The sequence below is a fragment of the Eublepharis macularius genome, chromosome 11 (assembly GCF_028583425.1).
Source record: "Eublepharis macularius isolate TG4126 chromosome 11, MPM_Emac_v1.0, whole genome shotgun sequence".
Classification (NCBI taxonomy): Eukaryota; Metazoa; Chordata; class Lepidosauria; order Squamata; family Eublepharidae; genus Eublepharis; species Eublepharis macularius.
In genome coordinates, this window is record NC_072800.1 from 1,962,054 (window position 1) to 1,987,425 (window position 25,372).

Sequence of the window (25,372 nt, forward strand, 5' to 3'; positions counted from 1 at the left end):
GCTCTCATTAAAGTTCAGTCATGCATTCAGGTGCTCACTTCCATCTCAGCATGTCCTCCTCGGAGGCAATACAACATGGGCCGTTTCCAGACGGCTCCCCGCTGCTCGGAAGAAGCCGGAAGATCGTGAAAAAAACGCGGAAGATCGCACAAATCTCGCGTGAGAAAACGCGATCTTCCGTGTTTTTTTCGCGATCTTCCAGCTTCTTCCGAGCAGAGGGGAGCCGTCTGGAAACGGCCATGGAGAAGATCAGTACTGTCCTTCACGTAAGGTCTGAGCCCCCCCCCCCCAGTTCTCCACTCCACCAGTTGAGCAAATGCTGCAGTGCAGGTTGTAAACTATGGGCCAGTTTCAGCACATACAGTTTCCAGGTGGTTGTCTATCTTTTCTGCATAAAGCAAGGAATTCCAGGCTTTTTAGCCACAGCCACCATTTTGGAAAATAATACTAATTTAGCATACTGCCAACACTTATAGAAAGTATCTAGTGCTTTTAGAGTCTTCAGATGTGTACCCTAATCTAAAGCCCCCCTAAGTTATAAGCAGATTGATTTTACGGTTGATTTTACAGACCGCCCCCCCCCCAAAGTAGGTCCCTCTGTGTGCAGCCATTTCTCTCTCTACTGACTCCTAAAATGGTGGCAGCCTAGTAGGAGAGCTCTGGATGGGCTTCCCCATTTTTATAGTGACTGACTTACAATATTTTTAAAACTTTTTATGCTGAATGCTGAAAATTTGCCTCCTTGTTGTGATCTGTTTAACTAAGGAAGAAGGAGATTCGCAGCTTTTCCATTATTCCCTATGAGGACTTAGGGGAGGCTGAGGAGGCTGTTTTTGAACCAAATGAGACCAAAATTGCAGGGCAACAACGACTGCCTGTCCACTAAAGACCTCCCAAGTTTCAAGCAAATTGGACCAAGCGTTCCAATTCTGCAGGCACCGGTTCCTCCAGGCTTTCTACCTTCAGAAGGAAAGCCCCACAAAGGAGAGGACAAGGCTCTGCAGCTTGGGATTGCCTGGGGTTGTCTGGCAGTGCTCTGTGCTCCTCCCCGGCAACAATCCGATTGGAAGGTTGAAATACCTTTGCCCAGGAAATCAGTGGAATCAAAGAATAACACGTGTTCATGCTCCATGGCTGGTAAGCACTAGAACTTGTGGGGGCGGGGGAGATTTTTTTCCCCCAGGTAGGGGATTTCATAGTAACCAAGCATCTTGGATTTGTGTTACATTTGAGAAATCAAGGTAATGAGATGACCAGCGATTTCTGTGTATATATTTGGCTCGGGAATTTTGCTATGCACACCCCTATTGGCAACTCTACTGGAATGTTTCCATTTGGGTGAATGAGATGCATTGCCGAAGCTTTCTTTCTCTGGAGCTGATTTGCCTTCTTGAATGCTTGATTTAAACATTCTGCTCAGCGGAGGACTAGTTTGCATAAATCCAGATAACTCAGATTTCCCTTGTTCTCGTGCTTCTTCTTCCCCTTATTCCTGGGACAAAACCACTTCCTCTTATGAACTAGTGGATACATAGAGGTTTCCTAGAAAAGTCTTTGGCTTGTTTCAGCCACTGACACCCTTTCCCCAGAGCCTGAAGCAGGAAAAATTAGCAGGTCTAGTTCCTGCTAATTTCCTGATTACCTGATCATTTTGATTATGTATTATACTGACATTTGAGAGTGTTTTGATATTGTGAAGGCCAATGGCCATATACAATAAAACGAATCTGAGGTCTAGTTTTGCCATGTAAAGGTGAGCCGCATTGCCGACGACTCACCTTTTATCCTGGCGCAGGGGAGTGAGGGCCTGCAGGTGCGCCTGGGCCAGGCTCCTGAGGGGCTGCAGAAGCAGCAGGAAGGTGTGGTGGCAGGTCCAGCATGATCCGGCTCGGCCTGGTGCGAGTTGGTGGTCCGGCCTGGGAGCAGTGTGACCCGGTGGCCTGGTGGCCCTCCCAAGGCCCCGCAGCTAGAGCCCATTGTATTGTTTCACACAATGGGCTCTGGTGCTAGTGAGACATAATGGCGAACTAGATTTTATCACAGCATAAGCTGTCACGGACTAGAGCTCGCTTCTTTAGATGCTATGCAGTGGCTCCTCACGAGAGAGATCTTTTATGAAGGATGCATAAAAAAACAAACAGGAGTCAGGAACTGCAGGGTGCAGGAAGTACAAGGTGAAATGTAATTATATAAAATTAAAAATTAATGAGGGAGAAATACAGGGACCATTCACTATTTATGCTAAGCTAGTTCATACCTGTAATGGGTGGGGAATCAGGTTTTGTTAAGATAGCTAACTCCTATAGGGACGTTCAGTGCCATCCTAAGCAGAACCACGCCTGTCTCAGCCCATTGACTTGAAGGGAGGAACTCTGCTTAGGATAGCACTCTTAGTCACTCCTTGGCTTTCTCAGTATCGCTAATGATGCCTCAAAAGAGACTGCAGCTCTTCAGGTAATTATTTGGGAGGTGGCCATTTTCTTTTCAGGTGACAGATGAAGTCTGAGAAGAATCAGGTTCTTGAATGCTTAGAGCAGCTGAAGACGGGGGGAAGGACTGGGGCGTCCTTATGACCATGCTCCCCACATTTCTGATTGTGAGGCACCCTTTTTGTGAGTAGGGGGACATTTCATTCTTACTCCCCCAAAGGTTACTTTGACAGTGTGAAGGAGTAAGAACTCCCCACCTGCAGAGGTTCCCTCTCTGTGGGCCTTGGCACCTCTCCTGAGTGGAAGAAAGCAAGCGCAGTCCTGTATAACTCAGGCAGTGAGCAGTGAGCAGCAACCCTGATTCTGCTCCTTGTTGGCATTGGGGATGATTAAACTATCCCATCCCATCTGATGCACAGCCTGGGCAGAAGAACCCACCCCTACTGGAGGCTGATTGGGAAAGGGATAGTTGAGGTAATGAATCATGCAGGGGCAGAGTAGGCAGCCTCCTCTGTGGGCTCATAGGGTACTGTATTTTTGTGTTGCTAACCAGCTGTTATCTTGCAGCATACTAGTGGGCCCAGGCACACACTATAGAATGTGGGCACCAATCTGTCCAGAATGGAACCACGCCCTCCATGTCCTTCCCCTTGCTATGCCTCTGACATCAGTCACGGGGCAGGTATTTCCTTATCACCATTGACACTTCCTGTTTCTCCCTTAGGAATATACAAAATGGAACTATAGAAACATAGAGCTGAAAGGGACTCCAAGCGTCACCAAGTCCGACACCTCACTCCCCCAGTGACCCCTGCTCTGTGCCTAGAGGAAGGCAAAAGGCCTTCAGTATCCCTGACCAAACGGACTTGGAGGAAAATTCCTTCTTGACTCTGGGTGATTCTGCACGAATGGTTTTTCCTGCTTCAGCTTCTAAATGACCTCATTTTTTTCTTGTGTTTCCACACGTGGGAAGGCAATCCTAGCAACAGATTCGAAGTCACTGCACGTTTTGTCTGTTTTTTTTCCATCCTGCTTTCCCCTGACTTATTTGTCCATGTGCAGCAGATTAGGGATTTTAATCATGCGGAATTCTTTATCCGGTGTTCTCCCCACCCTTGCCCTTTTCTCTCGCCCTTCGAATCAACTTAATTTGATTGGCCAATCATGTTTTCTAAGCTACACCCACTACCCTTTCCCTTCCCCTCTTTAAAAAAAAATGTAAAAAACCGTTGCAACGTTTCTACAAATCTATGCAGAAACATATCCTGTGTCACATGACAACAGCTGACCAATAACGGGTCCATTTTACAACACACCAAATTTGTTACTTGTTGCTCGCTAACAGCTTCTGAGGAAGAGTGAAAGTGTGATGGAGGGACTTCAGCATTCAACTAGTGATCTAGGCATTTCATGGAGGGAGAAAGAGATCGTCCTCAACACAACACCTATCACTAAACCACACTGCTCACGAAGAAAGCGGGAAAGATAGACGCGGGGTCATTGGTAACAATTTTCCCTCCAAATGTCAATAGCCAATACTCTTCCACAATATCGGCGGGAAGTGCTCTGGCCTATCCAATATGTTTATTTGATGCAACGTTTATGTGTAGCAACATTTTTTTGTGAGAAATTTTTTTCTAATGTGCTGGTTTGATGCAACGTTTATGTGTAGCAACTTTTGGGGGGGGGAAATAAAAAAAATGAAGATGTGTCAAAAATTCCGCATGATGGACTTTGAGTCGATGAAATGTGCGAAACAAAAGCCTAATGTGGAATCGGGGAAAAGTGGATTCGTAGGACTCCACCGCGGCATGACTGCTCAGAAAGTCCGATCAAAATTGATCATGCAGAATCCCCCTCTGAAGTGGTAATCGGCATTACCCTGGGCACATAAGAAAGGGCCGTGAGAGCCAAGCACCAGACCTCCCTCTCATGATCTGCTTAAGTTCATACTGAGTCATAGAATTGGCATTGCTAACAAATGGCCATCTAGCCTCTGCTTAAAAACCTCCAGAGAAAGAGAGCCCATCACATCCTGAGAAAGTCTGTTTCATTGAGGAACCGCTGTAACTGTCAGGAAGTTCTTCCTAATGCTTAGCTGAAAACTCTTTGGATTTCATTTTAACCCATTGATTCTGGTCCCTCTGGAGCAAAAGAAAACAACTCCACTCCATCCTCTAGGTGACAGCCCTTCAATTATTTGAAGAAGGCTATCACCTCTCAGTCACCTTCTCCACAGGCTAAACATACTGAGCCCCTTCAACCTTTCCTCTTAAGACTTGGTCTCCAGAGACCTCTCACTCTCTTCATTGCCCTGCTCTGGACACGTTCCAGCTTGTCTATATCCTTCTTAAATTGTGGTGCCCAAAACTGAACACAATACTCTAGGTGAGGTCTAACCAGAGCAGAGTAGAGCGATTCCATCACTTCGCGTGATGTGGACACTATACTTTTGTTGGTACAGCCCAAACTCACATTTGCCTTTTTAGCTTCCACATCACACTGTTGACTCATGTTCAGTGTATGGTCTACTAAGACCCCTAGATCCTTTTCGCACATACTACTGCCAAGTCTTCCCATCCTATAATTATGCAGAACTTTACATTGAAATTCATTTTGTTAGTTTTAGCTCAGTTCTCCAGCCTATCAAGATCATCCTGAATCTTGCCTCTGTCTTCTACTGTATTTGCTTCCCCTCTCAATTTAGTACCATCTGCACATTTAATGAGCATTCCCTCTATGCCTTTATCCAACTATTTATAAAGATGTTGAACAACACAGGGCCCAGGACAGATCCCTGAGGCACTCCACTTGTCTCTCCTCACTAAGAAGATGAGGAACCATTTAGAAGCACTCTTTGGGTATGATCTGTCAACTAGTTACAAATCCGTTCAATAGTAATAAGATCCAAACCATGTTACCAACTTGTCAAGCAGGAATATCACTGGGAACTTTATCCAAAGCCCCACTGAAATCGAGATAAACTGTGTCCACAGCATCCCCCTGATCCACCAAAGTATTCTCTCTCTCAAAAACGGGGATAAGGTTAGTCTGACATGACTTGTTTTTGAGGAACCCGTGCTGGCTCATAGTAATCACAAATGTCTTTTCTAAATACCCAGGGGCTGATTGTTTGATGATTTATTTCAAAACATTTCCAAGTATGGATGTCAAGATGACAGGTCACTGGTTATCTGGATCCTCCTTTTCCCCCTTCTTGAAGGTGGGGACAACATTTGCCCACCTCCAGTCTCCTGGGATTTCACCAGTTCTCCATGAACTCTCAAAGATGATAGAAAGATAAAATCTATCATAAAATTTTATGATATAATCATAAAATCTTATGGTTGGAAGGGACCTCCAGGGTAATCTAATCCAACCCCCTGCACAATGCAGGAAATTCACAAATACTTCCTCTCCCCCCACCCCACACCCAGGGACCCCCCTGCTCCATGCCCCAAAGATGGCAAAACACTGTCAGGATCCCTAGCCAAACTGGCCTGGGGGAAATTGCTTCCTGACCCCAAAGTGGCAATCAGCATTACCCCGGGCATGTAAGAAGGGGCCACAACAATCCATCAGGCCTTGAGGACCTGATTTCATTTAAAGGAGCTAGGAGTTTACGTATCTCCCTATGTCTGTCCTAGGCTGCAGCTCCTTCCTTTATCATGATTTCTCTTTTTTGCCTGGTTGAAAAGAGTTTCCCTTGCAAGAGAAGACTGAGGCAAAGTAGGAGTTGAGGAGTTTTCTGCCCTCTCTTTATCACCTGTTCAGATTTCACTTTCCTCTCCCCACAGTGGGCCTACCACTTCCTTGCTCTTTGTCTTGCTCTGCACATAATAAGGTTGCCAGGTCCCCAAGGAGCCCAAACTAGGGGAAGTGCATCTGAAGGACTTACCTCTAGACTGAGGGCTGATTTTTATTAATTTCCAGTGTGACAAGGAGGAGCTCTGGAGCGTGCTGTGGGTAGGGTTGACAGCTCCAAGTTGGGAAATTCCTGGAGATCTAGGGGATGAAACCTGGAGAAACCTGGAGAAAGTGGGGTTTGGGGAGGGAAAGGACCTTGGCATGGCATAATTCCATAGAGCCCATCCCCCAAAGTAGCCATTTTCTCCAGGTGAACTGATCTCTGTCACCTGGGGATCAGTTGTAATTCCGGGGGATCTCCAGCTACTACCTGGAGGCTGGTAACCCTAGCTGTGGGGGTCCTGGGCCCATTCTCTGCTCCCCCCCCACTGGCCAGGTGAGAGGTGGGGGGGGCAGAGGCTGGGAGCTGGTGATCCCCTACCTCCATGGGGGGGCGGCGGCAAAGAACCCTCTCTTGCTAGCCTAAGCTCCTACTGAGCTTTAACCTTTCTAACACTATTTCTACAAGCACTGGCAATTTATTTATATTAATTTGTGGCCCTCCTTTCATTTCTTAAATGTGTCTTTTTAAATTTTCAGATCTTTAGAAAGGTGTTTATGGAAGCACCCTGGCTTCTTAAAGTTCCTCCCTTTTTTCTTTCTCATTGGAATCCTTTGTGATTATGCCTTCAATATCTTTATTTTAAGAATCTTCCACCATCTTCAACTTCTTTCTCCCCAGCACAACTGAGCTTGTTAAAATTAGCTTTTCTAAACTCCAATGTATATGTCTACGTTCAGTTTTCAGTTCCGCAGGATCTTAAATTCCAAAATTATGGGATCATTACTACCCAGAGTAGCCACTACTTTCACCTCATCAACCAGTTTTTCCCTGTTGGTGAGAACCAAGTCCAAGATAGCAGACCTCATTATTAACCTTTTCTACTTTCTGGAAGATGAAGTCTGCAAGACAAATCAGGAATTTATTAAACCCTACACTTTTAGCACAGTTTGACTTCCAACAGATATCAAGGTAATTGAAATCTCCCATGACTTTTATGTCCCCTCTCTTGAAAATGTTGTAATCTGGTCTAGGCATGTATCATCCAAGTCCTCCGCTTGGCACAGTGGTCTATAGCAGACCCCCCCCCCACCATAGTATCGCTGTTATTTCTTTCTCCTTTTATTTTTACCCCAAGGCGCTCAGCTTGTCAGACTGTGGCTAGATAAGGTACTCTCTGCAAGATTCCCTTTAGAAGCAAGAATAAGTCCAATGTCTAGCAAAGGAAGTTTTATTGCAGAAAAGGTCCATTATAGTCCACTGTCCTGAATAGGAGACTCAGGATGGTACATGATCATTGTTACCAATGAAGAGCAAGCATAGGATACAGAGTAACAATACCCATCTGGAACAGCCTCCCCCCACAGTTCTCAAAACAACATCTTTCAGTCCTGGGAAGCTGCTCTCCTTCAAGGCCAATGCTTGGTGGAACCGGGTTAGACACAACAATCTCCTCTGGTGGGAATGCTGCCTGGGAACTGGTGCACCTGGGGAGAAAGCACTTAAACACTAGAAGCATTAGAAAATGGAGTCAGTACAGTTTAGAAACATACTGGACCTGACATTCTGCCCCCCTTAAAATAGATCCCCCCCTGGCTTATATGGATAGCGAGTATGAAAAGCTTTGGTTAATCTAGGAGCATGAACATGTGCAGAGTTCACCCATTCATCGTAACCAGAATCAAAGTCCTTCCAGCGAATGAGGTAAAAAAGCTGGTTTCGTTTGAGCTTAGAGTCCAAGATTTGTTGTACCTCATAGTGTATTTGGTCGTCAATCAAAGTTGGAATGGGTGGAGCTTTGACGTGCCATTTGTTGTCGGTGGGAGCTCTTTTCAGAAGACTGACATGGAACGTATCATGCACATGGCGCAAGTTCTTGGGCAAAGTTACAGCAACAGTTACTTTATTTATTATCTTGCGCACAGGAAAAGGTCCTAGGAATTTTAGAGCGAGTTTGCGGCTTGTTTGAGCTAGTTTCAGATTTTTTGTGGAAATATACACATGATCTCCGGGTTGTAATTCCCATTCGGCCACACGATGGCGGTCTGCGTATTTTTTGTAATCCAGTTTGGCTTTTTCGAGGTGTTTTTTAATGAGAGTCCATTGCTGTGCCGCCTCCCCCCACCATGAAGATACATCTGGCAATTTTGAGGAATGGAGAGGGGGTGCGTCCAACGGGAAGGGGTTGAAGTGGGCTCCGTAGACAATTTTGAAGGGGGCCTCTCCCGTCGAAGCGTGTACACTGTTGTTATATGAGAACTCGGCCAAAGGGAGGAGGTCTACCCAATTATCTTGCTGAAAATTGATGTAACAACGAAGGAATTGTTCTAATATTTGATTGGTTTTTTCGGATTGCCCGTCGGTTTGTGGGTGGTGGCTTGAACTGATGCCTTGCTCAATATTCAACATTTTCAAAAGCTCCCGCCAGAAGTTGGCAACGAACTGTCCGCCGCGATCCGAAATCACCTTGGACGGAAAGGAATGTAATTTTACAATGTGTTTTAGAAACAAATCCGCTAGTTTTCGAGCGGAGGGTATAGCAGTGCAAGGGATAAAATGAGCTTGCTTGGAGAACAGATCTACCACAACTAAGATACTATTATGTCCTTTAGAGATAGGTAGATCAGTGATAAAGTCCATAGATATTACTTCCCAGGGTCTGTTTGGTGTCTCCAAGGGTTGTAAGAGACCCGGAGGCTTCCCTTTCCTGGTTTTGGCGCTGAGGCAAATAGGGCAGGAACTAACGTATTGGGAAATGTCTTTGCGCATGCCCGGCCACCAAAATTGTCTCTGGATCAGGTGTAAAGTTTTCAAATACCCATAATGTCCAGCAGTGGGAGCGTCATGACAGCGCTGTAAGATCTCCAGCCTGAGGCTGTTTGGGACATAAAATTTGCTCCCAGCTAGCCAATCCCCGTGTGGGGATTGGGTTAGTTTGTTTCGTGGAGCCCTATCCCCCTCCTTCTCTACTTCAGTTTTGAGTTTCGATTTCCATTCTTGGTTAGCCGGGAGGGGCAGCTTGGCCCGACTGCGAGTGGTCACCACGCCCCCAAGTTGCGTAGGTGAGAATACAGTGTCGACAGTCTCCTCCCTCTTGCTCTTGTGTTGGGGCATGCGCGATAGGGCGTCCGCTAAAAAGTTAGTTTTGCCCGGGAGATAGTTTAGAGTGAAGTTGAATTTGGAAAAGAATTCCGCCCATCGCAATTGCTTAGCATTCAGTCTGCGCGGGCTTCGGAGGGCCTCCAAATTCTTGTGGTCCGTCCAGACCTCGAAAGGGTATCGCGCCCCCTCCAGCCAATGTCTCCAGTTAGTGAGGGCTGCCTTTACTGCAAAGGCCTCCTTCTCCCACACATTCCAATTTCTTTCCGCCTCCGAAAACTTTTTAGACAAGAAAGCGCAAGGCCGCAGCCTCCCATCCTCCCCCTTCTGCAGCAGAACTCCCCCAATCGCTGTATCGCTGGCGTCGACCTGCACTATGAAAGGGGTTTGTTCGTTGGGGTGGGAGAGGACGGGTTCCGTTACAAATTGCTTTTTTAAATATTCAAAGGCTGCCTGGCAATCGGGGGTCCATAGCAGTTTGGAAGATGGTTTCTTAGCTTGGTCCCCTTTATCTTTGGTTTTTAGCAAGTCTGTTAAAGGGAGCGTGATTTGGGCGAAGTTTGCTATGAAATCCCTATAGAAGTTGGCAAAACCCAGGAAGGATTGCAGTTCTTTACGGGTGGTGGGTGTTTGCCAGTCTTGGATCGCTTGTATTTTGGCTGGATCCATTTTCAGACCCTCTTGGGAGATACAATACCCGAGGTAAGTAAGTTCGGTTTTATGGAATTCACATTTGGACAACTTGATGGGCAGATTATTTTCCATCAGGGTGGCTAATACTTTCTGTACGGTTTGGATATGTTCCTCCTCGTTGTCTGAGTAAATTAACACATCATCAAGGTACACCACCACCCCTTTGTACAGAAATTCGTGTAGAATTTCGTTTATCATGGACATGATAAACGGGGGGCAGAAAACTGAGCCGGAGTTGGACGGCGTAGTTGGAGCGGAGGTCTTTGCACAGGCCGGTAAGGGCATTGTGCTGCAAAGTGACCAGCCTGTCCGCAATGCAGGCACAGCCCTTGTTGCCATCTAGCATCTCTCGCTCCACGGGTGGCGTAGCTAGTTCCCCGTGCCGCCCTCTGTAAGGTTAATGGTCTTCTTTGTCCCGTTTGTTGTTGTTGTTCAACCAAACGGACTTCTAATATGCGATTCTCCACTTCACAAATAAGTTGGATCCACCCTAACAGCGTAGGGGGATTGTCTTGCATGAGGGCTCTGTCCAAAAGTCTCGGGTTAAGGCCTTGTTTGAACAGGATAATTTTGGTGGACTCCTCACACCTGGGGCACTTGGCTGCTAATTGTCGGAATTTTGTAACATAGTCTCTTGCTGTCATGCTGCCTTGTTTGATGGCTTGCAGTTCTGTTCGGGCCCTAGTTTCCTCTAAGGGGTCTTCATATTGGGCTCGAATAGCATCCACCAACCCCTGGAGAGTATCAAGTTCTGGGGCCCCGACATTGTATAGTCCTACATACCAGTCTGCTGCCTTGCCCTGTAGACGAGATCCGAGATGTTCGATTTGACTGGCCTCGCTGCCGAATAGGTGCCCCCAACGGTTGAAAAACTGTACCACTTGTACTAAGAAAAATCCCAGTTTGGAGGGGTCCCCATCGAAGGTGGCTTCCAGCTTTACCCAGCCCATCGGGAGATCTTGTCTCGGAGCAGGCACTGGGTAAAAGTCCATCGGCATTTCTAGTTGTCCCTGAGGCACAGGCGGAGGTAACTGGGGCCTCGGTAGGGGCAACGGTGCCGGCTGTGCTGGCGGCGGTCGAGCCGGCGGTGCCGGCTGGGGTTGACCTGGTGGTGCGGGCGGAGGTTGTCGTGGTTGCGCTGGCGGGGTTGGCCTTGGCTGGGCCGGCGGCTGCAATGGCGGGCGAGCAGGCGGCGGTATCCTCGGTCTAGCGGGTAACACCGGAGGCGTTGGCGGTGGCTGTCGAGGTGGAGTAGGTTGGTGTGGTTGATTTGGGATCGGCCGCTGCGGAGGCGGTCGGAGGGGTCGTAGTGGTGCAGGCCGTCCCGGTTGGTTCGGGGGTGGCAAGACGGGCTGGTCCTGAGGCTGCTGCACCGGTGTGAGCTGCGGTCGAGGTAAGAGGGGCCGCAGCGGCGATGGTTGAGTGGGTGGAAGGCCGCGCGGGCTTGCCCCTCCGGGCGTTGTCAATCTAGGAAGCAGCGGCTGGCCTCTGGGCGCTATTGGACCTTCTCCCGTAGGTTGGCCGACGGGGACAGTGTTTGGCGGTTGACGCGGGGCTCCCTCTTGGTCCGGCCGGACCGCTCTAGGAGAAGTAAGAGGGGGTATCACCGGGGTATCACTTGGCTTTTCGTCGCCTTCCGTAGGCCTCTCCACGGGAGTCTCATCTGGGGGCGCATCCCCTTCCTGGTTAGGTTGTTCGGTGGGGGTCTCTCCGGGTGGCTCAACCGAGTCATCCCTTCTCGGTGGAATTTCTTGCTGCTCGGGGAGTTCCTCGGTTTGCTCTCCCGATTCGCCCAGATAGGTGCCCCCTTCGCCGGTAGGTGACGGCTGCTGTTGGGCATCCTCCACCGGATAGGATATGACACTTTGAAGGGTAGCTATCTGTATCGCCATCTCTTCAGGGGATAATCTTTCCCCTGCTCCCATTGCCGAAATTAAATGGATGGCACGAGCTAAACTTTCTTCCATATCCATCAGTTTAGCTTCTAACTGTTGCATACGACTCGCCCCCGGTTGTTCGCTCGTGGAAGCTTCGTTCGTTGCACTCACCGGGGACAAGGGGCCCCAAGGAGGAGGGTCCCCTTGGACGACTCTCGATCTCGCTGCTAGGATCCCCTTGGCCATGCCCGTTACGGCCGAGATGCTGGTATCCACCGCATAGGTGCGACCTTGTATCTGCTCCCAACTTTGTTCAGGGACTTCCGTTGGCTCTTTCCACGGAGCAAGTTCGGAGTAATCCCAACTCAGGGCGCCGCGGCGAGACGTGTCCTCTTCCGTCTGCTCGAGCGTCCTGTTCCAATAATTCCATGATTGGCTGCTGTCTAGCTCCAGGACGGTTCCTAGGCTTCGGCGCCTTTCCATAGAAACTCGAGGATGGAGCCCACCTACACGACGCTCTCTAGTTTCTCTGGGTCTGGCACCCCACTCCGACGGGGTGGGTACCGAAATCAAGGGGAGAGCGGTCGCTTTCGGCCTTGCCCCGAGGTCGGCTTCGGTCTCGACCCGAGCACTGAGGTCGATGAGAGGCGGGGTGGAAGTGGAGACTTCGGTTCCATTCCCGGCCGCTCCCAGCTCCTGGGAGTCTTGGGCTTGTACGGGTTGTTTGTCGGGAGACACATACGGCTCGAACAAAGGATCCCTGTCCGGGACAACCTTGGATTCCGCTGGGCCCGACTCAGACATGATTGGTAACAAAATGTCAGACTGTGGCTAGATAAGGTACTCTCTGCAAGATTCCCTTTAGAAGCAAGAATAAGTCCAATGTCTAGCAAAGGAAGTTTTATTGCAGAAAAGGTCCATTATAGTCCACTGTCCTGAATAGGAGACTCAGGATGGTACATGATCATTGTTACCAATGAAGAGCAAGCATAGGATACAGAGTAACAATACCCATCTGGAACAGCCTCCCCCCACAGTTCTCAAAACAACATCTTTCAGTCCTGGGAAGCTGCTCTCCTTCAAGGCCAACGCTTGGTGGAACCGGGTTAGACACAACAATCTCCTCTGGTGGGAATGCTGCCTGGGAACTGGTGCACCTGGGGAGAAAGCACTTAAACACTAGAAGCATTAGAAAATGGAGTCAGTACAGTTTAGAAACATACTGGACCTGACACAGCTGACTTTCCATGCTCAGATTCATGCATTTCATGCGGCGTTTGGCAGGAGAACGACCAGAACATTCCCCTTATTATTTATTCTAAAATTTATATGCAGATTTTCAAGCTGAATAAAGTTTATTAGAATAATAAATTAACAAATACTATGATCTTACCATGGTTTTTATAAATACCTGCAACTCAAATCCATCCAGCGCTGTTTTTTATCATGCGAGGCCATGGGAGGGGCACGTAAATAAATTTTAAAAAGGCATTCCTCAGAATCTCTTGCAAAGGCAAAAGAGAGAGAGTCTAGAGATTGAGGTTTACGAGAGATGGAAAACCGGGGCCTGATGAGAACAACAACAACGACATTCAATCTATATACCACCCTTCAGGACAACTTAATGCCCACTCAGAGTGGTTTACAAAGTATGTTATTATTATCCCCACAACAACAAACACCCTGTGAGGTGGGTGGGGCTGAGAGAGCTCCAGAGATCCGTAACTAGCCCAAGGTCACCCAGCTGGCTTCAAGTGGAGGAGTGGGGAATCAAACCCAGTTCTCCAGATTAGAGTCCTGCACCCTTAACCACTACACCAAACATGGGTGCTAAAGATGTGTTTAATGGGGGGAAACCTCTGCTGAACTTGCATTTTCATATAACTGCACTCACCTTCAAAATGGTTTGTGGGAGGGTGGGCAATGGGTTTGCAAGCTTACTTGGAGGAGGGGGAGGCTTCGTCCATCCCTGCTTTCTAACCAGCCTGCTTTTGCAGATACAAAAGAGCTGTGGGGAGGGGCTGTTAGTCTTACCGTCAGAGAGATGTGTCTTCTGGTCAGACGTATGAAAAAGACAGTCAGAGAAACACCCCACCCCCGTGGCTTTTTTGTTTATGCAAAAGTGTGCTGGAGAGAAAGCCGGGATGGATGAAGCCTCTCCTTCCTTCCTTCCTTCCTTCCTTCCTTCCTTCCTTCCTTCCTTCCTTCCTTCCTTCCTTCCTTCCTTCCTTCCTTCCTTCCTTCCTTCCTTCCTTCCTTCATGTGTGCACTTGCAAGCTCATCACCCCCCCCAAGGGTCCCCCCCATTTAACATATGTTCAGCATGTGTAATCAGGCCCCTAGACTGTTCTGTGACACACAGAAATACTTGGGATGTATGGGAAAGTGATAAAGGCTCATAGTCCATTGTTGAGGAAACCCTCTTAAATGGACTACCTGAATTATGAGGTTACAAAAAATGAGAAAGCTTTTGCAGAGGACAATTAAAACGTGGTAAAAATGCACGCTGTCAGCTGATGAATTTTTTCATGAATACTGGGTTAATTACACAAAATTGATTTCAGTAATATTTCCTGCAAAAATCTTATTTTTTCTCTGCTCTTTTTAGAATGGCTAGGTCAGTGGCAAGAACGAAAACTCTGGAGCCCTGGAAGATCGCACTGATTGTCCTCGCAGTGCTGGTGGTTCTTGCAATAGTCATTGGATTGCTTGTATATTTTTTGGCATATGGTGAGTGCATCAGTTACTCTATCTGACACGAACTGATGTCTTTGGTAACAAATTCTGCCGTTTTGGTCCCACCCCCCCCTCCCAGTTTTTGTGCTAAGGACAGCCTTTATCGCAGGGCATACATGAAGATGAGACTAACTGGTGCCTTAGGATGTCTCCCGATTGCCTTTCTCTGAGCCAGCTTCTGCGTTCAGCTTTCAGCTCTCCATTCCCCAACAGGCCTGTCTCAAGGAGGACCAGCCGCAAAGCCAAACAAAGGCCCCTCACAATGGCTCCCAGGGGGGATGCTTGGCTGTTTGGCTGTCATGTCATGTCACGTGACACAGAGGGTAGGAGGGGGCCATTTTGACCTTTTTGAAATGCCTGAAGCCAGGCGGGGCCTAAAAGTGCTGGCCCACCCCAGGTCTTCAGCAAGTCTAGCTAAAGCTAAGAACAAAGCAAAGGCCTGTTTCAGCCTCTGTTTGAAAGTTTTGTTCAGTTTCCTGAGACATTTTTGGATCCCAATTAGTATTCTCCCAGGCCAGCACATAAAATAGATAATAAAAATAGATGAGCTCTTTAAAAGCTTTCCATGTTCTGTCCTGAGTCTGACTGCTATAGAAGGCCAGGGTCAACAGAGATGCCTTTTTGGTGGCCCTCAAAATCTGGTGCCCTAGACAATCGTCTGGAGTTGCCTGGGGGTCAGGTAGCCCCCGAACCACCTATGGTTCAAACAGATTTATGTAGGATGGCACTTTATAGGGCAGACTGTACCATTTTACTGGGTTTACCTCAGGTGTCACCTTCTTCTTTTGTATCTGATCAAGTGGACTCTGGCTCCCAGAAGCTTCAGTCACAATAAATCCATTTGCTTTTAAGTTTCCTCATTTGTACCACCAGGATCACTTCAGGGCCCCCTTCACAGAATTGGGCCAAACTGCCCAGGGCCTCACTGTCCACAAAGGCAACGAATGTACAGAGCAGCAGCAGCCCCAGAGGAACACCTTCTGATCCAGCTGGCTTTTCAGCCAGTCTCGTTCAATTCTCTTTCTTACTGATACCACAGCCAAGCCAACCACCAATTAAATGCTGGTAGCCCTAACAAACAGTATTTTCTTAACTTTTAGTTTTACTGTAAGCAATTTACAATTGCTTAATTGCTCTAAGAAGTTTAGAGCAATTTAGGCCATTTCCACATGGCTTACCTCAACCCGGAACACTGTGCAACATGCCGAAAAAAACGCGGAAGATCACGTTTTCTCGCGCGAGTTTTGCGCAATGTTGCACAGTGTTCCGGGTTGAGGTAAGCCGTGCGGAAACGGCCTTAGTTTAGTTTAGTTACACTAGATGCTGACAGCAGTAATTCATGGCCCTGTCTTAGAGATAACATACAAGCAGGCACTGTCTGTGCTGGACACGTGCAGAAAGGAGGCTTAAGAGGAAACAAGCTTAAACAATAGCTGATTGTGCATGGCCTCACATACCTGTTGTGACAGAAGCTGACTCTGCACCTTAAAAGTCACACAAGCATGCTAAGTTTCTTACTACTCAACAACTGTCAGCCAATCATGTTATAATTAATTGCACTGACATCTTGATGTCAGGAAGGCTATAAAGAACTCTGCTGCTCAAGGAAGGAGCCGAGGGAAGGGAACCATTTTTCTGGCATCAAATTGCCTCCTGTCTCTTCTCTCTTGTTGTGAGAAAAGTTGTTATGAATCACACTCTCTACTCCAGCTCTTTGTGTCCAATTTGGGAGGGGTGCAGGGGCTGCTGCCTTCGGCCTAACATTCCCACATCCCCTGAAACGGAGGGCTGCTACCCATGCAAGTGGCACAATCTCCAGCATAGTTTTTGGGTGGTCAAAGGGTTAGGGCTTCCATCCTTCCTTTTTCACTGGTGAAGAAGCTGGTTGAATCCAACCCCATCATTTTATCACCAGAAGAGATGAGGGTCAGATGTGGACGCACAAATTTCTGAGCACTTGCAGTGACTGTCCGTTCTTTCCCCTTCCGCACCTTGGCCCTTCCGAGGCCCCGTTATTTCTTCTGGTAATTGTCCCAAGGGTTGTGCAAGAGAGGAGCCCACTCATACAAGCTATTGGCAGTGAAGGGCGGCGTGCCATCTCTGCACCAAGCACACAAGTGCTCCGGAGGGGCAGTGGGGCTAGTCAGGTGGGCAGGTCAGTTTCCTCTGTATCGGTTCTCTCTTCTGTTCTGCTGCGGAGGGTGGCCAGGTCTCTTACTCTCCTGCTGGGAGGGAGGGAGGGAGGGGACCTAGCACTTACCTTTGCTCGCGTGCCACCAGCAGGCATAATGACGACATCACTTCTGGAAGGGACACCATTGGATCTGACGGTGGGCGTGCTCCTGCATTTCACAGGGGCCCATTTGAAGCAGGGGAGTGTGCCTGCCCACTGTCAGGTTCAGAATGCTTCCCTATATATTGTAACCAAAGAGACTCCATTTTAATTCTTTTAGTGTTCTGAGTGCTTCCTTCACAGGTGCCAAGATGTTCCCTAGCAGCTATCTCACAGAAGAGGAATGTTTTGACTACAGCTTTTCCAGTCCTGGGAAACTTTCACTTTCTCAGCTTCAAAGGGATTGTTTTGAGAACTATGGGGGGAGGCTGGGCCTACTGAGTCTTAATACTTTGTACTGTATTCTTTGCCTTTCATTCGTAACAATACACGTGTACCAACCCAGATATTGCATCTGGGCCCGTGGACTATAATGGTTGCATTTTTCAGTAACTCTTTTGAAAACAACGGACTCTTGTCTGATTGCAGAAGGTAGTCTGGATACAACTATTATTTAGCCACAGATCTGACATTTAGTTACGAATCACATCTGTTCCAATGCCTAAACCGGTGCAGCCGAATACCAAAGCCGTTCCTGACAGGGACCCTTTGTTTGATCCCTATGCCTCCCCCGGTTCGGAAGGACTGGAACCTCAAGGACCCGTTCAAAGAGGGACCGGGTCTTCTGTTACTATGATATACACCCTCGCTCCTAGCAGAACGGATACTCGACCCATAGCAGCAGCTGACCAGCTGATATCCTTACCAACACCGACACAGTGGGGATCGAGGCCTAGAGGCGCGAGGGAAAGGAGAGCGAGTACTGTGTTCACGCAACCCCCGATGGAAGGCCGATGGAATTTGGCTGTGATTGCAGAGCACACAAGTAGCCAACCTTGGTACTATTGGAACTGTGAGGCCGACCAGTTGGAGTGGGAGCGAAGAGCTTCAGAGAGTACCCAAACGTGGGAAACATCCCGCCGCGATGTAATGAGTTGGGACTATACAGAAGTTGCTCCATGGATGGGGCAACAAGATTCGAGTGAGCACACGTGGATACAATTACAGAGCCGAACCATAGCAGTAGATGCCGGAATTTCGGCGGTTACAGGATTAGCGAAAGGAATCCTGGCGGGGATATCACAGGAAGAGCAAGGTAACGGGGCCCAGGGCATGGGAGAAATAAGACCGTGGCCTGGGGCATCCTATGCAGAGTATTTAGAGCCTACGCAAGTCCCTGATGAACCTCCCCAGAAGTATGCTGAAACCGAGACCACGGCGGTGGACTCGAACCGGGTACAGATCCTAGAGGAGAGATTGTTAAGTATGGAAGAGAGTCTGGCCCATGCAGTTCATTTGCTCTCCGTGTTGGTGGTTGGGGGATCAGACGGAAGCCAAGAGACGGCCTCTGGCGTACAGAGCATCAGTCAAAGTTTGTCAACTTTACAAAGGATTATTCCGTGGACAGAAACAGGGGTACCCAATCAACCACTCCCGTTACCTGATGATTCGCAACAACCTGTACAGCCATCGAACCCCACACCAGGGCCAGTCGATGAACAGTCGACCGACACCGAAGAAGAAGAAGAGGAGGATGAGGAAATAGTTGGAGGAGGGGAAGCACCCCGAGAAGATCCGAGGGGGACCCCGCCGCCTCCCAGGGGTACCCCGCAACACCCGCCGGGGGAAGCTCCGATCCTTATGCCCGCACCAATTCCACCGCAAGGACCACCAGCTACCCCCCTGACGACAACCGTACAGCAAGGGCTGCCGTTCCTGCTGAGACTCGTAGCACTGATTGCACGGGGCACCACTCCTCGGCAATACCCGCTGATGGGATCGATAGGACGAGGTACTACACCCAGGCCCCTACTGCAACCGACACCGAGGGGACCTCCTCCCCCAACACAGCCTGCACCAAGAGGACCTCCTCCACCGCTACAACCCATTCCGAGGGGGCCGCCGCCACCGCTTCAGCCAGTGCCTAGAGGACCCCCTCCGCCAGTTCAACCCGTCCCAAGGGGACCTCCGCCGCCAATTCAGCCAGCACCAAGAGGACCGCCTCCTCCATTACAACCTCAACCGAGACCCCAGCAACCTCCGATACAACCTCCCCTGGTACAGCCTCATCCACAGTACCCAGATGGGGGACCCCAACCAGTACCTATAGACTATTACCCACAGCCTGCTCCGGTAACCAGACACCCGGAATTGCCAATGGGGTGGGAAAAACTGGAAGCCACATTCGACGGAGACCCGTCCAAACTAGGATTTTTCCTAGTACAAGCTTTACAATTCTTTAACCATTGGGGACATTTGTTCGGAGATGAAGCCAGCCAGATTGAACACTTGGGGTCTCGTCTACAAGGAAAAGCAGCAGAATGGTATGTAGCCCTTTACGATTTAGGGGCCCCTGAATTAAACACACTACAAGGTCTTGTAGATGCGCTCCGCACCCAATACGAAGACCCTTTGGAAGAAAGTAGAGCTTGAACAGAATTACAGTCTATTAGACAAGGCAGCATGTCGGCTAGAGACTATGTTACAAAATTCCGACAGCTGGCCGCCAAATGTCCAAGGTGTGAGGAGTCCACCAAAATAATTCTATTCAAACAGGGCATGAATCCCAGACCACTGGATAGGGCCCTGATGCAAGATAATCCCCCCACACTCTTGGGGTGGATTCAGTTAGCTTGTGAGGTGGAAAATCGCATGCAAGAAGTACGCTTGGTTGAACAGCAACAAGCCACTGGGCACCGGCGCTCATCTGTACTTGTGAGAGGGAGCAAGAGCGCTGGATATGCTATGAGAGGAGCGAGAGATGCTAGATGGCAACAAGGATTGTGTCTACAGTGTGGCTAAAGCGGTCACTTTGCGGCACAATGTTCGTTCCGGCCTGTGCAAAGAACACCATTCCTACCAAGACGTCCAGCCCCCCCTCTCAGCCCACACCAGCCCGCCTGACACCCGCTCCCCGAGCGTCAAGAGGCAGAGGGACTTTCTGCAGAAATCCTCCCGAAAAGGGCTTAGAGCTCAAAGAGATTATGGACTATGATTCAACAGCTCTAATAGGAGAGGAAAACCCCGAAAGTCCCGCCTCAGGAAACGAGATGGATCTGTCGTAAAAGGACCCAAGCGGCAGATCAAAAACAAGTCAATTCCAACTCTGGAAAGACCTCATGGGTCCATATTATTCATACCAGTAACGTTAGTTAACCCAGAAAGAAAAACGCATATTCGTGTACAAGCCCTAATAGACTCGGGCTGCTCTAGAGACATTATTGCACCAGCCTTAGTAAATGGATTAGTACTCCCTGTGAAAGAACTGGAAACTCCAGTTATTTTTGAACAAATGGATGGCACGAATATGAACCCTGTCACAACCGAAACCATACCGGTCATTACAGGTATGGGACAACATTGGGAGACGAGATCATTTGTAATTAGTACTACAGCAAAGTACCCTTTAATATTGGGAAGCAAATGGTTGTGGGATCACAACCCCTATATAGACTGGAAAGCAGGAAGCATCACATTTTCCCATGAAAAATGTGCAAACCATCGTTGGAACCAAAACTGAGGCAAAAACCCTACTCTCATTGAACAAGCCCTGTTAACTCAGGAAGAACTTAACCAAATACCCAAACAATATAGAGCGTATGTCCAAGCCTTCACCGAAGAAGAGGCCAACTCCTTGCCTCCCCACCGGAGGACGGACAGCGCCATGGAAATTTTTCCAGGAGCATCTTTACCTAAGGGCAGACTGTATCCTATGAGCCCAAATGAGTGGGAAGAGCTCCGCAAATTCATTGACACTAATCTTCAAAGAGGATTCATCCGACCTGCAAATAGCCCGCATGCTGCTCCAGTGCTATTTGTCAAAAAAAAAAGGATGGGGGATTGAGACTTTGCACAGACTTTAGAGGACTTAATGCAGTTTCCTCCAGCAATGCCTACCCCATCCCACTCATCCGGGATCTACTCAACGTCGTGGCACAAGGTAAGATCTTTACGAAATTGGATTTAAAAGATGCTTACTTCCACGTTCGTATAAGAGAAGGCGATGAATGGAAAACCGCGTTCAATACGCCCCTCGGCCAATACGAATACTTAGTTATGCCTTTTGGCCTGGCCGGGGCACCTTCGGTTTTCATGTCCATGATCAATGAAGTATTGCATGACTTTTTGTACAAAGGAGTAGTGGTGTACCTAGATGACGTTTTAATTTATTCAGAATCTGAAGAAGATCATGTAGAACTGGTGAAAAAAGTCTTAACTACTCTAATGTGTAACAAATTGCCCATTAAACTATCCAAATGTGAGTTTCACAAAACAGAACTCACCTATCTGGGATATTGTATCTCCAAAGATGGGCTAAAAATGGACCCGAGCAAACTGCAAGCTGTTCAAGAATGGCAAACCCCCACTACGAGAAAAGAACTACAATCCTTTCTAGGGTTTGCTAATTTTTATAGAGAGTTTATAGCAAACTTTGCTCAAATAACACTTCCCCTGACTGAACTGTTAAAAACCAAAGACAAAGGGGAACAAGCTAAAAAACCAAGCGCTAAATTGTCTTGGACGCCCCAATGCCAAGCGGCATTCAATCAGCTCAAAACCCAATTTATCTCCGAACCAGTTCTGCAGCACCCTGACGAAAATCGCCCATTTGTAGTGCAAGTAGACGCCAGCGATACGGCGATTGGAGGTGTCCTCTTGCAGCGAGGGGAGGACGATGTGCTTAAACCCTGTGCCTTCCTATCCCGCAAATTTTCTGAACCTGAAAGAAATTGAAATTTTGGGGGAAAGGAAGCTTTTGCTGTAAAAGCGGTGCTCTCCACCTGGAGACATTGGCTAGAGGGAGCCCGTCATCCGTTTGAGGTCTGGACGGATCACAAGAATTTAGAAGCCCTACGCAGTCCGTGAAGGCTAAATGCCAAACAATTGCGGTGGGCAGAGTACTTTTCTAAATTCAACTTCACTTTGAACTTTTTGCCCGGCAAAACTAACTTCCTTGCCGACGCCCTATCGCGCATGCCCCAACATAAAAGCAAGAGGGAGGAGACCATAGACACTGTCTTCTCACCGACATAATGTTAATTGTAGAAGACCCACTGGAGAACATGCCAAAAGTGATAGGCAAGATCAAGGAGTTTGGAGATTTGGCAGGTTTCTTCATTAACAAAAAGAAGTCAAGGATATTATGCAAAAACATGACTAAGCAGAAACAACAATTGTTAATGGAAACAACGGATTGTGAAGTAACTAGTAAGGTGAAATACTTGGGAGTTGAGCTGACTGCAAAAAATATAGATTTGTTCAAGAATAATTATGAAAAATTATGGACTCAGATAGAGAGAGACTTGATCAAATGGAATAGATTGAACCTGTCATGGTTGGGCAGGATTGCAGCAGTTAAGATGAATGTGTTACCAAGAGTAATGTTTTTGTTACAGACAATACCAATCATCAGAGACTCTAAACAATTTGAAAAATGGCAGAGGAAAATATCAGATTTTGTTTGGGCAGGCAAGAAGCCTCGAGTGAAAGTAAAAGTTTTACAAGATGCAAAGGAGAGAGGCGGAATGCAACTGCCCAATCTGAGACTTTACCATGATGCAATCTGCCTAGTTTGGCTAAAAGAGTGGATGACATTAAAGAATAAGAAACTATTAGCCCTAGAGGGATATAAAAAAATTTTTGGATGGCACGCATACCTATGGCATGACAAAGTAAAGGTCAACTCGATGTTCCTGCATCATTTTGTAAGGAGAAGTCTATTTACAATCTGGAAGAAGTATAGAACTTACTTACAAGAAGGAACCCCCTTGTGGGTGGTTCCATATGAGGTGATAGATCCGAGAGCTGTGGATAATGAACAACAATGTTTAACGTATAAAGAAATAACTAAGATTGAAGTATCTAAACTTAGAATAAAGACGCAAGAGGAACTATCACCTAACTATGATTGGTTTCAGTATAGACAGATTAGAGACTTATACAACTCAGACTTTGCAAAAGGGGGCATACGAACAGAGAACTCGGAACTAGAGCAGACCCTTCTTAAAGAAGACAAGAAAAGAATATCCAAGGTATACCAAGTATTGCTGAAATGGTATACTGAGGATGAGATAGTTAAAACACAGATGGTGAAATGGGCTATAAATTTCAATAAAGAAATAACAATGGAGGCATGGGAATACTTGTGGAAAACTACAATGAAGACAACGACATGTATTAATATTAAAGAGAACATTTTCAAAATGATCTATCGTTGGTACATGACACCAAAGAAGATTGCGCTAGGGAATTTGAATACTTCTAATAAATGCTGGAAATGTAAGAAACATGAGGGCTCCCTCTATCATATGTGGTGGTCGTGTGAGGTAGCTAGGCAGTTCTGGGGGGAAATAATAAGAGAAATGAGTGAAATTTTACAGTTTCAAATAAATAAGAACCCAGAACTCCTGCTGCTAAACTTGGGAATGGAGGGAATTCCAGCCCATCATAGGACGTTGATTTTTTATATGACTGCAGCAGCTAGACTTTTGTATGCGCAGAAATGGAAAGTACAAGAAGTACCAACTATTGAAGATTGGATCTACAAATTGCTGTATATGGCTGAAATGGACAAGATGACAAGAAAACTGAGAGATCTGGACTCAGGGCAGTTCAACACAGACTGGGAGAAGCTGAAACAATACCTGGAGAAGAAATGGGAGGTGGGAGGAAAACTGTGGCAGTTTGAGAACTACTGAAATATAATAAAAGTATAAAAGAGAGGGGTGACTTTACCGGGGGAGGAAGAGAAATGTGAATTTATAAGCAGTTAGATTAATTGATTGAGATATATATAGATATGTATAGGTCAACTGATAGAGAATAATTAATGATAAGGTTTAAACATGAGGATTGACTAACTAACAATATTTTCTTTCTCTGACAAGATTTATATGCACCAAACTGAATGTATAGAAGAGTTAAATTGATTGAGTATCTGAGGAGTTATATAGAATTACCATAAAAAGTTGAAATGAGTAATATATAGAGAACAAATCAAATTGTTTGATTTAAATGTGGGAAATTTTTATGGTTTATGATATATAGGTTTATATAGAATTATGCAAAACCGGAAAATGGGATAAATTGTTTATCTAAAGATGTATAGTTTGGGTGTATAATAATTAAAGGAGTTAATGATGCACTGCTTAATATAATGGAGAATGTATATCTGTTTTAGACAGAGGAATTTAATAGAAGTAAGGGAAAAGGGACAGAGGGTGGGAAAGCTGTTGGAAGTCAACAAAAGGGGGGGAAAGGGAGGGGGTTAGAAACGAAAAATTAGGGGAAAATTGATTGTAATGTAAAAATAAAAATGTTCTAACCCAATAAAAAATTTTTCAAAAAAAAAAAAAAAAAAAAAAAAAAGACACTGTCTTCTCACCTACGCAATTAGGGGGAGTGGTTACAACGCGCAGTCGCACCACCCACCCTCCTCAGCCAGACCAAGGGTGGAGACAAAAACTGAAGGCTGAAGTGGAAAAGGAGGGGGGAAATGTACCCAAGGAAAAATTACAACAATCCGAACAAGGAGAGTGGCTTTGGGGGGACCGCTTTTATGTACCCAACAGTTTAAAAAAAGAGGTGTTGCAACGCTGTCACGACGCCCCTACAGCTGGCCACTATGGGTACTTAAAAACACTCCATCTAGTGCAACGGCAATTCTGGTGGCCAGGCATGCGCAAAGACATTCCTAATATGTAGCGTCATGCCCCATCTGTCTCAGTGCCAAATCACGCAAAGGCAAACCACCCGGACTTTTGCAACCTTTAGAAACGCCGAACAGACCATGGGAAACCATATCCATGGATTTTATCACAGATCTTCCCCCCTCCAAGGGCCACACTTGCATTTTGGTTGTAGTGGATTTATTCTCCAAGCAAGCTCATTTCATACCTTGCACCACTATACCCTCAGCCCGAAAGCTAGCAGATATCTTCCTAAAATACATTGTTAAATTACATTCTTTTCCGTCAAAGGTGATTTCGGACCGCGGCGGACAGTTCATTGCCAACTTCTGGCGGGAGCTTCTACAAATTATGGGAATTGAGCAAGGTTTAAGTTCCAGCCATCATCCTCAAACCGACGGTCAGTCCGAAAAAACTAATCAAATATTAGAACAGTTCCTCTGCTGTTATATCAATTTTCAGCAAGACAATTGGATCGATTTACTTCCCTTAGCCGAATTCTCATACAATAACAGCATACACGCCTCAACTGGAGAAACACCCTTCAAAGTAGTATATGGTTTTCACTTCAAACCCTTCCCGTTTGAAGCGCTCCCCCCTCCTACTTCAGC

The 25,372-nt window shown here is 47.0% G+C and overlaps 1 protein-coding gene across 1 annotated transcript in view; it reads left to right on the forward strand.

Annotated features, from left to right (window-relative positions):
- Positions 1-25,372, forward strand: part of LOC129337569 (transmembrane protease serine 11C-like) — a 100,489-nt gene that overhangs the window by 38,188 nt on the left and 36,929 nt on the right. The window contains exon 2 of the mRNA XM_054991377.1: positions 14,614-14,735. Coding sequence (XP_054847352.1) covers positions 14,615-14,735 — 121 coding nt within the window. The 5' untranslated portion in view covers position 14,614. The remainder of the gene's footprint in view (positions 1-14,613; positions 14,736-25,372) is intronic.